At 43.5% G+C, this 18,466-nt stretch overlaps 1 protein-coding gene across 3 annotated transcripts; it reads right to left on the reverse strand.

Annotated features, from left to right (window-relative positions):
- Nucleotides 1–622: 622 nt before the first annotated feature.
- On the reverse strand, nt 623–15,051 carry LOC147629351 (protein REVERSION-TO-ETHYLENE SENSITIVITY1-like). 3 transcript variants are annotated; one of them, XM_086812586.1, is made up of 4 exons: nt 14,349–15,023; nt 5,199–5,334; nt 2,250–2,582; nt 623–1,524 (listed from the first exon to the last, which is right to left on the reverse strand). In XM_086812586.1, exons 3-4 carry the CDS (start codon nt 2,508–2,510, stop codon nt 1,102–1,104), a joined length of 684 nt encoding a protein of 227 aa, XP_086668712.1. In that variant the 5' UTR covers nt 2,511–2,582; nt 5,199–5,334; nt 14,349–15,023; the 3' UTR covers nt 623–1,101. The 3 variants fall into 3 exon arrangements, with proteins under 3 accessions (XP_086668712.1, XP_086668711.1, XP_086668713.1); XM_086812585.1 differs by lacking the exon at nt 5,199–5,334 and having other exon boundaries at nt 14,349–15,051; XM_086812587.1 differs by lacking the exon at nt 5,199–5,334 and having other exon boundaries at nt 1,374–1,498; nt 14,349–15,051.
- Nucleotides 15,052–18,466: the final 3,415 nt, after the last annotated feature.

The following is an 18,466-nucleotide window of genomic DNA, read 5'->3' on the forward strand; positions in this document are numbered from 1 at the left end:
TACATCTTGGTTTGAGATCTCCCTTTGTATGATTTTATTTTACTTAAAAGTCTCCTTTCTGAATAAGAAAAAAGATTTAGGGTCCGATCAAATGAAAGTGAGACATATGGTCCAGTGTGTGTTGGCATCCTCAGACATATTCACAAAGGATGGAGGACTGGTAAACTTTTATTGGCCCAAGCCTATAAACAACTAAGGAACCTACACCAAGGCCCAGTGGTAAACTACAATGGTGTAGGATCTATTCAAGAAGTAATGCATGAACCGGGTCTAAGACTCTTAAGTACTCTTGATACTACAAAAAGCTGTAGAGACTAGCAAGACCTTTAAACCCAAGGGGTGCAAGAAAAAGAACACTAATTCACATAATTGGCAGTCCCTCCTACCTTTGAAAAGGTTTGAATAAGCAACAAAAACAAACCTACCTACTTCCAATTGCTTCGTTTGTTTGGAAATGACACCTTTCACCATTTAACAAAACTCGAAACATACTTGCACATGCATAAACTTCAAAGTTTCACAGTCCACTACTATATGCTCTGAAGGGTTGGCCTCTTCAGGCACATGCTGGCACAATAAAGCAATGCAAAACACTTCGAGAGAGACTCAGTCGGAGAGAGACTCGGTTCGGAAAAATAAACCCTTGTAGTATCTGCACATGTAAAGGTGTGCTTTCCTTCATTGAATTCAACAAGCCTTACTTAATGTGCATTGAGAGCCCATGCATTTCTAGTAATTAAGCAAAGCCCTAATCAAGCAAAGTCCTTCAATGAATGGAAGCTGCATTGTAATCCTTTCACTAAAATGGCTTATTTTCTTTTGAAAGAAATCACTTATTGCCTTTGTTGAGAAAGGGGTCAATGAATTGCACGCATTCACAAAGTCGTGCCCCTAGAGTTGAAGAATTTGTATATCTGGATAGAAGCTCTCTCAGCCAAGCATTCTGAGTAGAACCAAGTTTCAAGAGGAGACAAAACTGGGCCTGATTTCTCCACAAAAAGCTACAAGTTTTCACAGTAGTGTGCACGGTTGTAAGTGTTCAGAAGGGCCCTTGCTGCCGAGTTTATGTATCATTAGCCCTAGGATATGTTCACAGCCTGGTTAGCAATCAAGCAGACCACTCTTTATGTAGGTTGCAAAAATGAACCACCCAATTAAGAGAATATCAAACACTGCCCAGCCCACCAAGAAAGGCCAGCCAGCCACAACCAGGCCCAGACACATAACTAGTGTGAAAGGAGTGAAGGACCTTGCTGCAGCCCATTTGCTGACCCATCGGCCCTTTGAAAAGATCAATAGAACCACCTTGATGACACTCCACTTGATAGATCCTTGGTAAGCAATCCTGTTGAGGAAGCTCGAAACAAAGGAGTGGCAGTTACATGTGAAGGGGTTGTAAGACTTGTGTTCAAAGTGGTGCATACAACTCTGGAGTCCATCATCCCATGACAATGCCGTGCCAACCTGCACATGCTTGAACCCGGATTCACAGGTGTGGCTGGACAGATAAGGTGGAAAGCAGCACTGCAATTCAGCACCACACATATATGTTTACTGGCTCTTCTACTCTATAACATAGAGACGTTCCCTATTCAACCTATTAAATAGTTCCTAAATGAAGCCTTGCATATAGTTAGTCGATTTAAACAAATTAAGTATTGATTTTCATTGACATTCATCCATAATAAACTCTTATTAAATTCTCTTCTCCATAGATATGTTTCCAAAATGAGCAATATATTGGGAGGGATGTATAAATTGATCATTTACATTTTCAGTCACATTTCGATATGAATAGATGAGAGCTTTAATCTAATTCTATGACCATTATTAAGTATAAATTCAAAAATGAGTAGAAGAAAATATTACACTCTTGATTTTGTACTGCTTCATTGGGTGCTAATTATTTTTTTTTCTTTTGAAATGAACAGAAATACAAATATCACATTTCTGATTCATTCGATACTTTTAAATTATTTTTTTCTAATTGGCCCACGTAGTTACCGATTTTTCACCGCATGTACTCTACTTAATTATTTGCTTGTAGGCGATACTACGAGGAAGCACCAAGGGAGGTTTTGAACCCACGACCTCTAGGTCAAGTCGATAATTTCAAGGTCAAGTCAACTACTACCATATAGATTTTTGTTGGTTTTTTTTTTATTTACTTAATATATTGCACGCGTTACTCCTTTAGTACTCTTTAATGCTGAACAAACTTTAAAAAATATGAATGGCTCGGGTACAACCTGTTGCCCATCCAGATGAACATATCTTGCTGCAGCACCGAATGTGAAACTGTCGATGTTCACATGGTATGAACCCGCAAAATCCAAAATGGTACCATCTTCACGGCAGACGCCCACATGACCCAAGAATGGAGCTAGCCATGAAACTATGGGCAAGGGAGTCCATACAATGCACTGTGGGAACCGATCATTGGAAAACTCTACCGGTATTCTCGATTTCGAGGGATCGATCAAAGCCTCTTCATCGTCAGACACAGCCATAATTTTATGTGTCCTTGGACTTGAGTGCAGTATTTCGAGCCTCACACTGTGCTTGGCTCAAAGTTAAGACACCTGCAGTGCAATTTTAAAGAAAATGTTGGGACACTTGATGCATCATGCATTTATACTATTCACTTTCATATTTGAATAAGAAACTACAATCGTAAGTACACGTTTTCAACCTTTGGGTCAGCATTAATCAACCCTCCAATAATCATATCCACTTAGAAGTGTCCAGCAGATTTTAAGATTTTAATGCATGACTTGGAGGTGCCACTTCGAGGTTTTTGATGAGGATCCTGACTAAGGCCATGTACATGGTAGACTAGGTGAATGCTTGCCACCTGTGAGCCCTAATTGATAAAGGAACAGGGGCACTAAGTGTACAGACAAGTAGGAATGCTCTAAGCCGGTATATGCACACCTGTGATGAAAGATCTTCGCTTTGATTCATCCTACCAGTAATGGGGACAGGTCTAAAGAGCTGTGTTTGTCATGACCGTCCATGTGCACAGTCCATGTGCAGAACATGTTTGCATGCTATACAAAGTTGGCAAGACTTTGGTATATTTGTTATTTCGGGATGACTTCAGAGGCTAATGAGACCTATAAGTAGAGAAGACTTTAGGTATAAGGACTTGGTATGGTCAAGAGAGTTTAGTTTTGGTGATAGCGAGATAACTAGCCAAGGCAAACGTCACATGCCTGGAAGCTCTGTGTCTTCTTTCAGCCCTAAGAAACTGAATAGGAACCTTGATGCAAATCACCAACAAAGATAGAGAGAAGAGAGAGAGAGCTGTATTTTCAGTATATTATATAGTACATAAAGATTGTACAAGTATGTGGCCTTTGGCCTTCCAAAAGAGGAAACATAAAGACCCTAAAAGCTACACTTCACCTGCCCCAAAAAGGGGGTCAGATGCTAAGACTGAAGGCTGGCCTATCCTTTTATAGGCTCTTCCAATGCTCATGAACTGGAAACTACTGTCAGCCAGCAGCAAAGACAACATCCTGATACTATGATCATCCCAACTTCATCTGGCTGGCCTTATTCACCCTCTCGACTGCTGTCCTGACCAATCTAGGGCTTCTTCTGTGTAAATCCTGAGCCTTTCCAAAACCCTAACCTATTATTTATCTGCTGCCCAAATCAGGGATTAGCCTGGGGATCAGCATGTCCATGTGTGCACATGACAGCAACGCACTCTTCATTCCTTTTAGCAATACACTCTTCATTTCTTTGTTGGAGAAGAGGAGCCGGTATGTACACTTCATTTCTTTGACAGAGAAGAGGTGCATGTTGAAGTTCAAGGTGTAGGGAATGGCCGTCGGGAGGACCATTCTTGCCATTCGGGCGACCGGCAGCAGCCGGGAGCCTGCAGCAGGAATGGTTCGACCGGGAAACCATTCCTGGCCGTCATGGTCATTGGGAGCATGACAACAGTTCAGTACGTGACACGTCAGCTATCAGAAAGCACATAATTCAATGTCTGTGCGACAACTCAGCTACCAGAATGGACAGCAGCTCAGTGGACGACACATCAGGAGGGATCAGAATGGACAGCTCACAACAGCTCAACAGAGTAGGAATAAATGCAGGTTGCCAGTTAAAAATTACAGGTGTCAGCTATCAGAAAGCACATAACTCAATGTCTGTGCGACAACTCAGCTACCAGAATGGACAGCAGCTCAGTGGACGACACCTCGGCAGGGATCAGAATGGACAGCTCACAACAGCTTAACAGAGTAGGAATAAATGCAGGTTGCCAGTTAAAAATTACAGGTTAGGCTGGAATATCTGCAACCAAGGACCATGACGGTTGCAAGTAGCAACAAGACTTGTAAGGAAACTAGAATGTTTGTAAAATTCTATGATATATGTGGCATCTTCATCGAAGTGGTTCAAGGACTATAAGTAGCAGTGACACACAATCGCAAAAAGTTTGCATGTGTTTGGGCGGACTGTTTTGGGAGCAGGCAACTTCATTGGGGCCAGCCAGATCTGGGTGCCCACATGAGAAAGCTAGCCTTCGATGAAAAGTCAACTTTGCTGTTTTTCTGCCGGATGTTCACCTATATATAAAGGCCCCTCCTCTTCCCCACTTAATCAAAAGGCTATTTGGCAATCAAGCACAAGCATCAGCGTTTTGCTTCAGCCCTGCAAGCGCAAGCATTCAGAATTCCAACAGCCACCTTAATCACACACCTTCCACTGCCCATGTGAAATTAGAATCATGCACTCTTGTGCAAAAACAAAAAAAAAAATAGTAGATGGTTTCTTTGCGCTTAGGGAAAATCTTAGAGCTACCCGTTCAAGTTCTCTTGAGTCAATAGGAAAAGAAAGCCTCACAAGAGGAATCTTCTTGGGCCTCCAATCCCGGGGAGCCTATCGTCATCACCATTACCAAAAGAGAATCAATTACCACCAATGGTGACACAATTCCGAGGTGGAATGATCGCTCGACCATTGAATTCATGTGGAACTGAGCAACCATGTCCCTTCATCACAACGTCTCTCTCACCGTGTGATCACCCTACACATGGCCCCGGTAGGCCTGATGCATGTGACACGAATTCTAAAAACCAGGCTCCAGCATACAGATCTTAGTCCACCATTACACAACTGTACTCACCATAATGAAGGAGGGATAGGAGACCCATACATGTCGAAATGTCCAAGCTCATTACCTCGACTTTAGGTTTAGATAGATGATTTGAGGGTTTGAAGTTGTATGTGGCCATTGTGCCAATGCCCACATATAATGGATCCTTACTAGCCGTCGTGGCTGAAACGCATGCTAGTGTCTATACAGCCAATGATCCCCTGTTCCATAATGGAAGATCAGCAGCTTTTAAGATTCAAAAGCTACCTAGTGCACAGATTTATCATCAAACACGCAAGAAAAAGACGTGTTGTAAAAGATGTAAAACTGATTGAAAAAACGTTTCGTTTCCAATAGGTAGGAAAAATGTTTCCTTGCTATTATGCCATCTTTCACAATTCCTTTACTCCGTATGATATAAAATGAGCTGCAATCCTTAGATAAATCCCAAATATCCAAAAACAAATATCATCTTGCATATATATCTATTGTTACAAGTGGCATAGCGGAAGCTTCTTATTGTGGCTAAGTGTGCGTTAATTGTTGATTATGGAAAGAGCAGATAGGGGAGGGGAGAGAGGGAGTCATTATCTATATATCGTCTCATTGTGTGCTGCTTCTCCACTGTGTGTGTGCGCGTATGTATTCCTGCAACCCTATTTCCAACATTTGGTATCATAGCATACCCTGTGCCTACCCTTCACCCCGAGTCGCCTATCTTCTTGAATCGGATCAAGGAGCCCTTTTGGGAAAAGAAAGAGGATCGTGATGTGTGTAGTACTTTGTATTGTTGTTTTGCGGACAAATTTTTCATTTCAGACACGTTTTGGGAGTCGTTCACACAGTTTCAATTTTCTGCATACATCTTCGAGGACCGGATTTGTATTGTTCTTCATCAGATTCTAGAGTAATTTTGTCAGATCTACTACAGAAGGGTGTGCAGATACACGAGAAAGCATCTACAAGCTTTCACTCTACCTCTTACGAGTAAAATTTCTACACACTATACTCTGTATTTCTTTCATGCATCTTGTAGGTCTCTATTGTCAACGACCTTATTAGCAACCATCTCGGTTGCGTCAAAGAGCACTCGTCACTTTGCAAGTTGCATAACTACTTGCTTAGGTATTATAAGAAATGGCAGACAATGATGTATTTCGAATGTTATCTACTAAGGATAAGCTTGACGAGACTAACTACCCATTATGGTCCTATATGATGCGGCCTGTATTGGTAGCCCAAGGGCTATGGAATGATATGGTTGGTATTGAGAAACATCCTGGTTTCTCTGATGAACATGATGCAAAAGGTACATTTGCAAACACGGACTCAATTTCACATGGTGCGTTACCATAGCATAGCATACCTTCTATATAGAAACAAACAAAGTGCGATGGAAGAAATGCGCAAGTACATGCATTGCTTGCTTTGTCTATTAAGAGGAGCATCATTCCACACATTTGGTCATGCAGGACTGCTAAACATACTTAAGATGCACTTGTGTCATTGTACCAAGTACGTAATGAAACGCGTGTTGCCTATATACGCAAGCAATTAGAGTCAAAGCATATAAATGAGAGAGACTCCATGGAGAGTCTCCTTACAAAAATGAAGGACTTTAAGGAGCACTTGACCAGTGTTGATGAAATATATCCTAACAATTTATTGGTGTGTAGTGTCTTGAATGTATTGCCGAACTTGTATCACGGTTTTGCTTCTACCATGAGACTCATGATGAATGGCAATCCAAATGCCTTGAAGTTTAAGAAGTGGGTTTCTGTGCTCTTACAAGAAGAGCAATCCACGCAAATCAAATCTCTCATGCGTACAGGAGATCAGGCTTTTGCTGCCAATCAACAAAAAGGCAAAGGTAAATCCTTTTCTCAAGGTAGTTACAAGCCAAAATTAGAGTCATCAGGCAACCTTGCAGACAAGAAAGACGACAAGCCAAAGAAAAAGGGTGAATGCAACTATTGCAGGAAACCTAGTCACTACATTAATGAGTGCAGGAAACGGCTAGAGAAGGAAAAAAATAAAGACTCGAGCATAGCTGTAGCTGATGCATCAACATCCAATGTAAAAAACAAAGAATCTGCAAACTATGCACATAATGATTGGAATTTTATTGTGTAATAGAGTTATAATCCTTCACATAAGGATGTATGCATGGTTGTTACAGATGTACATGTCTAGTATTTTGATAGTGATGATAGTAAGCACATCTCTTCTCATTGTGTTTGTTCTCATCACTTGAATCTGCTCCACATGGAAACATTGTAACATGTTTAAACATCTCCTCATACCTTGTAAAAGAAGTTGTTAAAATTCTTCTCATTACTGCAAATGGTGGAACAATTTAGATGTATTATATATACCAGGGATCAAGAAGAACTTGTTATCTATCTCTACCATTACTAAGGTTGGCTTAGTGGTTCAGTTTTTGAGAATTACAGATGTATTGTTCATGATCGTAGTGACGAAAAGACAATTGTTACTTCTGGTACTTTGTCTCATGGCCTTTACGGGTTAGATACATATGAAAGACAAAGGCATGCTATATGTACAGTTTATGTCACAAAGACAATGGATGATGCTAAGTTGTGGCATGCATTCTGTTGCAATAACCTCCAATTGCGATGTTACTCGCATCGGTGATCACTTGAAATGGTTCGTCCCACGAGGCAAGGGCTAAACAAGGAGCTTCTAACAAAGCCACCTTGAGGTTCTAGAATGCCTCCAACGCTCGTGGAGTCATTCGAATCTTTTGCCTTCTTGTTTTCACTCCCTTTAGGAGATCGGTGAGATCTGCCGAGAGATCCGAAAAACTTGTCAATGTGGGTGGAATATGCCTGGCATATACCCACAAATGATCTAATGTCATAAGCTGTCTAAGGTACTTCCCAGTTAACAATCTCGGCCACTTTAGCCGGATCCAGTCGAATGCCTTCAGCACTAATTATATATCCCAAGTAATGTACCTGGAACAGATAAAATTCTGACTTCTTTTCATTGATGTAGAGCTCGTTGCTTTCCAGCAACTTAAAGTTGTTTGGAGGTATATGATCTAGGAGAGAGGGAACACTCCTGTTGGATGTCCATGGAGGGAGATACTATATCCAATTTACCCATGGGGTGTTGAGAATGATGACCTTGTTGTTGTTTTTAAAGTTTCATGGAGGAATGTTTTGAAAGAGGATGAAGTCAGAGTATAAGAAGAGATGTGAAACACTAAAAAGTGTTTCACCATAGGGGTAGAGGCAATATATGAGATGAATTTTGTGACGAGTGTAGATAGGACATGGAAAAAACTAGAGGAGGAGAAGGAATGAGAGATTCTAATGGTGTGATTTTGATAGGGTTTGGAATAAAAATGGAAAAAGACATGGGATGATGGAACACAACTGAGTTAGCTATGTTGGTCTAGAATCATTTCCCCTAATGTTTCTCTTGGAGGGAGATCAAGCCCCTCCACTGATCAATGTCATGCTGCTCAACTGTAGCTGAAAATATGAGTATGTCGTCCAAAAATATGAACACACACTCTCCAATCAACTCCCGAAAAACACGCATCATCATGCGGTTAAATGTAGCTGGGGCGTTCGTCAAACCAAATGGCATGACCACAAATTCATAGTGGGCCCGTTCTGTACGGAAGGTTGTTTTGGGGATGTCCCCCTCTACAATCCGTACCTGGTGGTACCCACTCTTTAAATCCAATTTAGAGAACACCTTAGCTCCATTCAGCCTCTCAAGAATATAGTCAATTCGAGGCATCCGGAATCTGCTCTTGATAGTCAGCTTGTTGAGTGCACGATAATCGACACACAACCGAGAAGACCCATCTTTCTTCTTGACAAACAAGATCGATGCTGCAAATGGCGACACGCTTGGGCGGATGAAGTCAGCTTGCAACAATTCTTGGAGTTGGCGGTCCAACTCCGATTCCATTGCCTTAGAAAGGCGATACGAAAACTTGCTCGGGGGTTCCGAGCCTGGGAGGAGCTCAATCTTGTGATCCTCCGGTCTGGACGGGGGGAGCTAGGGAGGGAGACTGTCCCGAAGAAAAATCTTCTGGAACTTTTCATGGAGAACCGAGTACTTCTCGGAAGCACTGGCCACCGTCTGGGCTGTCTGGATATAAATCATCGCACACTGTGCGCCTTTCCTGACTGCTCGCTTAGCCTGCAAGTGGCTTATGAGCGGAAAGTTTGGAATACCTGGCTCACACTTAATGGTCACCGGGGTGTTTGACACATTCCGATTGATCTGGAACGTGTGTTTGTCCCACTTGACATCAAGAAGAAACTTGTGAAACCACTGGATACCCAAAATTATGTCTGCTCCTACAAGAGGCGCAACCATAAAGTCACGCACAAACTCTATGCCTTGAATCACTAACTTAGCACCTAGAGCTTCATACTTGACGCTCGTTGTCATACCTGTGCTAAAACCCTCCACCTGTTTGTCCACCGGAGTCAGCTCGAAACGGGCACGCCTAGCAGCCTATTCCGTGACCACATCCTCCGTGCTGCCGCTGTCAAACAAGACAACGACTCTCTAGCCACCTATGTAGCCAAAGGACTTGAGCAATTCGTTGCGCTCATACTCTTGGTCATGGGCGCCCTTCTACTTATCTTCGAGCTCCCAGCTAATAATTGCTCCAACTGAAGCACCGGGGGTTGAAGAACTAGTGGTAGCCGCTGGGGTCTGTGTGGGAGCTGTGCTCACCACGGAAGCTGTGGAGGCGGCGGCGGCCTTTGGAGGCTTCTTCGGACAATCCCGAGAAGTATGTCCTTTTGTATGACAAAAGAAGCATCTACCCTCCTCCTTGTACTGAGAAAGCTCCTCAGCACTCAACTTGCCACCTGTCTTGCCTGCCTCCGCTTTCTAGTCTGGAGTAAGCTTAGACGCATTGTTCGAGTTCTTGGAGCCAGAGGCTCCCGGGCTCTGTCCTGGGGAAGACCCCGTCTGGTTCTGGCTTTTGTTCCCCGAGGTGTTAGCCTTGGGAGAAGCCGGTTGGGAAGTCTTGGGCTTGCCACCATTGTGTTTCATTTCTGCACTCTGCGCAAGCGAGAGTGCGTCCTCAAAGGTGGCTGGCCTAAACATACGCACCTCCCATTGGATTTGCGTGTCCAGGCCATACAAAAACTGCACTTTCTTGTTCGAATCAAATAAGCCTAATTGTAGACACAAGGTCGAAATTTTCTTGGCAAACTGAAGGATTGGTTGCGCATTCTGACGCGCTCCCCTGAACTCGTCTTCGAGTCGCTCAAGGTAGTGGGGCGGTAGAAACCGCTGCTTAAGGTCGCGGACGAACTCGTCCCACACATAAGCTGCCATACCTGCTCTGGTGTGGGCATGAGCCCACTGAGTCCACCAAGGAATGGCCTCACCTTCCAAGTACCAACTAGCTAAGATCACTTTGTCAGTATCTGTTTTCCTAATTGCGGCAAAGTAAGCTTCAAATTGATGCAACCATGAATAAAGAGTTGTGGGATCGAGTTTACCATTATACTTACTGAAATTCATTTTCTCGAGAAAATGATTCGAGGGCGTTGCCGGTGTCAATCTGGCGTCCAAAGCTCTGAGGTAACGCTCGTGTTCCACGCGTCGCATGGCGTCGTCTTCTCGTTGTCGGATCTCCAATGCACGCATCTGCATCTCAAGCAAGGAGCTTGGCTGCAGCTGTGACCCAACGAGAGGGTCCCTGTGACGAGAATCTGGTATCTGGGATACGGAAGGAGAGGGAGGAGGAGATGGAAAACGCGACACTGGAGAGTGAGAACGCTCCTCCAGAGCCAAGATCCGCGCCTTCTGCTCATCCAACTTGGCTGTCTGGTCTGCAATTGCTCACATCATCTGCTAGAACATGTTTGTGACACTCAAGCCGAGTGCCCTAGCTGGGCTGCCTGGTGCACTCTTGTCCCATGGTTCTGGTTCTCTCTCGTTGCCAAAGCTCGCCATAGCGGGAAAATGCAATTCCTTTCCGGAACGCAATCTGACCATCCACTATCTGTGTGGGAGACTTCCGGAGGCTTCCGAAGGCTAAAAACCAACCGTCCTTCGAGGGACAGGAGTCACTCCGAAAGGGGTAGTCCACCGGCGTCTAAAAACCAACCACACGAGCGGAAAAATTTTCTGGTTTTCTTTGCTGAATCTTTCTCCTTGAAGTAGGCTCTGATACCACTGTAATATGCGAAAGCTTCGAAGAAGGATCGGTACTTCAAAACTCAGAAATCAGCAATCTTTTCGCGACGGAATTAACGCACAAACTGAAAGGAGATGTGCAGAAAATAGAGGGAGAAGGGGGAGATGGAGAGGACACAGTATTGGGTCCCAATTACCCTCTGTAGGGCCCCCACCACGGATGGTGTATTTGCTTTATTAGAATGATGTAAATCTGAAAACAAATACAGAAAACTTGACCTTTTCTTGGCTGGAAAATCCTGCCCTTGACCTTCAGAAGTCCACCCCTTTGCTTGGCAATCTTCTTGGCTTGACTGGCCCTTGATTGGCTTGAGCACTTGGTGAAAACTGAGATGAATGATGGGATTATGGCCTCCACTATTTATACTCCTCCTGAGGAGCAGTCGGCCAGCTGAAAAAACAAGCTATGTCCCACGACTGGTGAAATTCAACAATAAATGCTGAATTAAATCCCAAAAAATACTACCTTTTTTTCCTAACAGGCTAAAAGTGATGCGCCTGCTTCTGATTGGCTGGACACCACTTTTGTCCACAATCCCAAGGCTGGGCAGCCTGTATGGGCTGCCCCATACATGCCCTACAACCATATAAAGGCTATAATCTCCTGGAGATTGCCTTATCTGTGTCCTAGGGCTATTCTACAGCCCCTCCATGGCTGGTGGGTTCAGCATGGGCCTTCCTGGCCCTCATGGGAGTGGTTCTACACCATTCCCATGCCCACACTCAGATCCGGGTTAGCCCTATGGGCTGGCCCCTTGTCCTAAACATAATCTACTCAGTGATCTGGCATCCGGTACCATACCAAATACACAGAACCACTGACATCATTCTAGAGGGAGACTCACAGCGCGGACTGGCACTGTTTCATGTGCAAGACAGTGCACACCTGACCTTGGACTCATGTGCAGGACAATGCACACCTGACCTCGGACGACTGAGATGGATCCCTGGCTGACTCGTCCCGGACTGGGCTCACATGGGACCAGTTCACCATCCCAGGTCCTGCACCTTCTGTACAGAAATGTCTACGTGGCATCCAAGTGCGGGATGCACGTGACAGACATCCCCACTAACGTCATCAGTGCCCAATAGTGGGTATAGAACTCAGTATCAAGATATGCTCTCACACACACACGCACACACGCACACGCACACGCACACGCAAGAGCATATATTCACACAAAGCCCTTTGTACTGAGTTTCTGTCAAACCTCCGAAGATGCAAGGCAAACTCAGCCATAATGAAGCCTAGCACTAAGAGAAGTAGCAAATAGAAAGAATTAGTACAATAAATAAGTAGTTGATATATATCTAAGGAATTTCATGCATACATGGCTGATCATAGGATAAAATACCAATGTATTGTACCCTATACACCTCAGCAAAACGGTGTAGCTGAACATAAAAACAAGTCTCTCATGGAAATGGTACATTGTATGATCCAAAGTCAAGAGTTATCTCATAGTTTCTAGCTAAAAGAAGTCATGTGTACAACAAATATTTTAAATAGGTGTCCTACAAAGGCTTTGCATACAATTATGCCTTCTGAAGCTTGAAATAGCAGAAAGCCCTATCATGTGCAAGAAATGCCATGGACGTTCTCTGGAGCTAGTCCAGAAGGGGGCAGCCAGAAAAAGAGTATTAGAACCAGAAGTTGGAGCATAAGGTGCTGAAGTGGCAAGTTTGAACTTGGAGAAGGACTTAGGTGTTGTCGGTTGCATGACAGGATACTGTCGGCTGTACCAGAGAGCAAGGCGGCTGAAAGCGCATCATTACATGGCAAGAAGATCAGACGGCGCAGCTTTTATGGATTATATGACCAGTCAACCAGCACTCCAAGAAGTCCAAGAGCCTATAAATAGGCATGTATGCTCATTGTGATAGTCATTCATTCCACTAGGGAATGGGTCCAGATTCTAGGATTGTTTTGGTGATTTACACCTTTTCATGAAGGCAACCTATGGCTGTAGATGTAGGTACCTTTTTGTACCATATGAAATATACAAAATTTCCAGCATCTCTCTCTCTATCTACTCTCCCTTCTTTCTGCGTTTTTGCATCAGCATGTTTTCAGTGGTGTTTAGGGCTGAAAGAAGACCCCCAGAGCTTCCGCGTATTGGTATCAGAGCATCAGGCTCAACAAAACTAAACACTGATTCAGTCCCATATGATGGTATACAGGTCCAAGGTACAAGAAAGTACACGGTTACGAAGCCCAAGGCAAGGAACACAGGAACGAGAAGAGCTCCCAGGAGGTTTGTTGGTGGTGTTCCACAAAGCCAGAGGGGATGGCAGTCCTGTGAGCCGATAGGTTCTCGGGCAACGGTCCCAGGGGAGGATTACCCTCCAAGGGGTGATGTGAGAGAGCCAGACTCATTTCTCAGGAATGAAGACAAAGACAGTATTCAGAGTCAGGGCAGGAATGGATTGAGGTCTGGATGGAACAGATACATAGATCTTATTCAGAGTCAAGAGTGGTTTTGGAGACCGGGCCGGGTTTTCAAAGAAAAGGGTCGCCAGAGATGGATGGATGACAGAGGGACTTCGGAAAAAGAATGGGATGATGACAGTCATCCAAGAACAGGTTGGAATCCCGTCATCAAGTTTAGCAGAGGGGGATGTCATGTGCAAGAAATGCCATGGACATTCTCTGGAGCTAGTTCAAAAGAGGGCAGCCAAGAAAAGAGCATTAGAACCAGAAGTTGGAGCATAAGGTGCTGAAGTGGCAAGTACACATATGGCTTGATGCGTTGAGACATCTTGAGAAATTCCTTGACAAAACAGGATTTAGTCCATGTTCTAAAGGGAAGATACTATCTTGACGGCAGGACAATCCAACGTTTTTTGTAATTTTTATGTTATTTTCCCATCTTAAGCTAATCTATTCAGAACGGCCGTTGGGACGCCATTTTTCAAGAAATGGCGAACGGCAGCAGGCGGGAGCCGTTTGCCTCGCAACGACCGTTCTGAGCCGTCATGGAAGAAGGCGAGTACACGTACAATAGCAGTGTTTTGACAGAGACCGTACCTTTGATAGCTGTTAGAAGGATGCCTCGATAATTGATCAGCGTAAATCCTGCAAATTACCAACTGTTGGCATCTTTCACCCTGTTGTGTAACCTTGAATGAGGAACCCCTGATGGATAGGCCAAGAAAGCAGGATCAAAAACACTTCGAATTACTGCTCGCGGAAGCTTGACATGCCATGAAAACAATGCGCTCGAGCTCAAACCCTAACCCTAGCACACATTTTGAGTGCACACCCTAACAGGAAGTCTCCTCTTTCCCCATCAATCCAAGCAGAGACCCTTATGAAAAACGATCTGCGTCTCTGAACAAACCAAAAACCCAGGGCCTGCTGCTTCGGCCGGTATTGAAAGCTCAAACCCTAACCCAAACGTGTCTTCTGTTTCTTCTACCATTGCAAACTCGAATCCTAAACTGATCTGTTGCAAGGCAGGGGAGAGGGAGAGGACATCTGTATGGATGGATTACTGTTGGTGAGGGGTCTGCATCCGGACAAAGAGGTACAGGGAGGGTATCATGACATTCACGAGGGCGGAAACGCTGAATACAGGAAATGGGATGGAGGATTGGTAGCCTCGAGGAGATGTTGGGTTGGTCAGGAGGGGTGCATATGCATGATGACGATGATGATGATGCTGAAGATGCATTTTGCGCGCGCGCGCGCACACAAAAAGAAAGCGCGCTTCTCTAGATCGCAGAGAGCCTAGTCAATAAAACCAAACGCCCTTGGACCATAATATTCCATAAAGTGTCATTTAAAAATCCTTGTTGAAATTTGTTATAAGGACGAAATTTATGTGTCTTAGAGAGCCTTCACATACCAAGGCTTGAACCTCCATTTTCGGGAAAAGGTGCCTCAAACTTTCGATTTTTTTGCGATGTCCTCTGCCTGCTCGACTAGATTCTAGGCGAAATTTCAAAAACATAATATGTCTTTAAAACATGCATGTCCATGCCATTTCTTTTTGAGAACGAGGGAGATGTTGGCGTACTTGCCAGTACTTCTTGCCTATATAAACCCCGGTGGAGTATGTTGTGCATTTGCCTCTTATTTTCTTGCTTATGTGTGAGAGAGCTTGAATGAGACATTTAACCATGTCATGTGATAGGGCAACCCTAGTGAGTGGCACATTGTTGGAGCAAACAAAGGAGAGGAGAGACCAAACGAAGGAGAGGAGAGACCAAACAAAGGAGAGGAGCGATCAAACTAAAGTTGCACTTTAGAGCATAGCTTAGTGGTGCGGGTAAGCAAATAGTTTTTATCTCCCAATCAACTTAAGCCTCTTGTATGCTCTCCTTCCATTGATTGTCCATTCCTTAAGAGTCTGTACAGGTGGTGGCAAGCTTAGAAAATGGCCATTCTTCTTTGATCCTGCTCAAAAGGTCCAACATGTAAAGTTGCTCCACTCTAGTCAGACTACTCCATTTAGCTTCATGGATCAGGCACATTGGTGTTCCCTTATGTTCCATATGTCACCCCACACCTTGAGGCCTTTCCTATAAATGCTCTTTTGCAATCCTTAAGTTTCTGGCAAGATTTATCTATCGTCAACCATAGCTTGGCTAGTTAGCCAAATTGACTGGCTTAGACCAGAGTCACATCTGGTCCCCCCCCTCCCATTTGTTGTCGCTTTAAAACCTCCTTCCAACTATCCACCAAACTCTAGACATAGGACTACCCTTGTATCCTCATCTTCCGTTTACTCATTAATTTGTCCATCCAATGAGTGTCATCCCACTTGTCCTTATGGACCTCAGCATCTGCTATCATGTGCCTTACTATAACAGCCCATGGCTGACTAGTATTTAGCTTTCCCAATCACTTGCCAAGTAATCATTTAGCTTGCATCATGACATCAGGTATTCCCCATTCACCATCCTCCTTCCTTGTGCATGCATGATTCCATGGTGTGAAGCACCATGTCTTCTTATCAGCAAAGTTCCAGAGATAATCCTTGAAGTACTTGCATAGCATGTCCCAATCCTTTTTGGAAAATTTAACCAAGGTGGCTACATACACTGGTAGGGCTGCCAGAATGCGCCTAATCATTATCAAACTTCCAGCAATACTAAGTTTGATGCTAGCTCTGGCTTTTACCTTCTTGTCAATCCTTTCCTTCAGCCACTCATATCTCTGGTGGTTTGAAATCCCCAGTTCAATTGGATAGCCAAGATGCATGACAATCTTTCCAGGCCTAGTATCTTTGAATCCAATTTCTTTTAGTTATCCTCATTGTAATTCAGCAAGATGTATTCAGTATCTCTTGGTGCAATTTTTGAACTTGACACTCTGCAAAACTCCTCATTGTAATTCAGCAAGATGCATTCAGTCTTTCTTGGTGCAATTTTTGAACTTGACACTCTGCAAAACTCCTCATAAACCTCCATAAGATAGCTGAAATTTTCCTTGTTTGTTTTCACTACATTACAGTATTAATCATCATCGATGTGGCTTGTATGGAGGGCTAAGAGGTCACACTTAGTCCAATAAACAATCAGAAGGCTTTTGAATCAAGAACATTAGATAGATTGTACATATCGGAACAAGGATTGTGGTTAGGGGAGGACACCTTTGGTGGGTTACTCCTTAACCATATTGTGTCAGATCATACCCCAGTCTATATGAGGTTTAGGTGCAAAGTGGAAAGGAGGGTGCATGGAGGTCCACCTCCCTTTAAATTCAATGCATCCTTTTTGAGAGATAAAAAGTTATGTTATCAAATGAAAACAACTTGGATGGAGGGTATGGAACAGTGTACAGACCAGGAGGAGGTGTGGCTTGATGGTATGAAAGCTATTATAGACTTGGCCAAAAAGAAGGTAAAAGGAGAGAAAAATCCAAAAGAACTGCTGAGAAGAAGGAGAAATGAGATTATGATATCTATCAAGGAGGCCATATCAATCAGGAAGACTGCTTCCTTAAACAGCTGCTCTGAAAGACCTTGAATAACACTGTAAAAGAAGGGAACTAGAAAAGGCCGAAGCTGGTGCAAGCTGGTCTATACTGGCTAACTATAGGGGATGCTCCTACTGTGGCCTTCTTCAAGGCAGTAAGAGTTAAGAAAGACCTAGACATGATAAGGGAAATCAAGAAGCCAGACAGGTCAATCACAAGGGATGAAGGAGGAAAGATTAGAGAAGTTCTTGTAGCCAATAAACAAAGTTATATCAGAGGAGAAGAGGCTATTATCGGACATGCCCTTCTCAGTGGCTGAAATTGAACATGATGTATTCCCTCTTAAGAGAGAAAAGTCGCCAGGACCTGATGGAGTGCCGACTGAAGTTCTGTAGGAGTTATTTCCACACGCATGAGGGGACCTATGTAACTTCTTGAATGTCTACAGAAGGAAGAAGATGTTGCATGAATGTGTTTATACTAGCATTATCAAGTTGATATCCAAAGGGGGAGACAGGTTGGAGGCTAAAAACTTTAGACCTCTTACCATGCGAATAATGTGTACAAGGTGATGGCTCATCCCATTTTGCATTTCTGTTAATCCCATTTTGGATTAACAAATATGCTCCATTTGAGGACATTAATAAGTGTCATGCAAAGGCACTATAAAAGTTGTACATCATGAGATATTGGCTACCCAAGGCCTTAGTTGAGTAAGTTTTAGGCGCCCAAGTGTGAATAAGGGCCAATTGTTATATAAAGAACTTTCTCATAATGAATGGACACAATGCCCCTTTGTGCTTTGAGATTTCTTGCTTTTGTCTTGAGAGAGAGATTGTGCTATGAGATTTCATGGGACTACCCTGCTAAAAATAGGCCATCTTATCCTAACACTTCTGACACTACAAGTCTGACAAAATTATAATCCGTGAACTAGCAGAAAATGCTTCAAGATGTGAAGCATTAAATACTTCACGACGTCAACGATTTATATTTCACAGTGTGAACCAAATTCCTTTCATGGCGTGAACCAATTTTCTTTCACAACATGAACCAATTCCACTTCATGACATGAACTAGATAGGAACTCACATGACGTGAACAGGTTTCCACTTCAAGAGTGAACTATTTCTGCAGTTTCACGCTTTAAGCAGATCTAGCTCATGAACCTGGTATTGTCAGATTAAGGTTAAGGAAGTGCTTGAGACCAGTAAAAATTATAA

Source organism: Cibotium barometz, chromosome 18, assembly GCF_041138505.1.
Source record: "Cibotium barometz isolate CiBa-2024 chromosome 18, ASM4113850v1, whole genome shotgun sequence".
Taxonomy (NCBI): domain Eukaryota; kingdom Viridiplantae; phylum Streptophyta; class Polypodiopsida; order Cyatheales; family Cibotiaceae; genus Cibotium; species Cibotium barometz.

What these genes read in the sequence shown, in the direction of transcription:
- LOC147629351 (XM_086812585.1), bottom strand. Translation starts at nt 2,510, where the DNA reads ATGGCTGTGTCTGACGATGAAGAGGCTTTGATCGATCCCTCGAAATCG. An exon ending in TTCATCTGGATGGGCAACAG is followed by an intron (nt 1,525 to 2,249) that starts GTTGTACCCGAG and finishes GCTGAATTGCAG; the next exon opens with TGCTGCTTTCCACCTTATCT.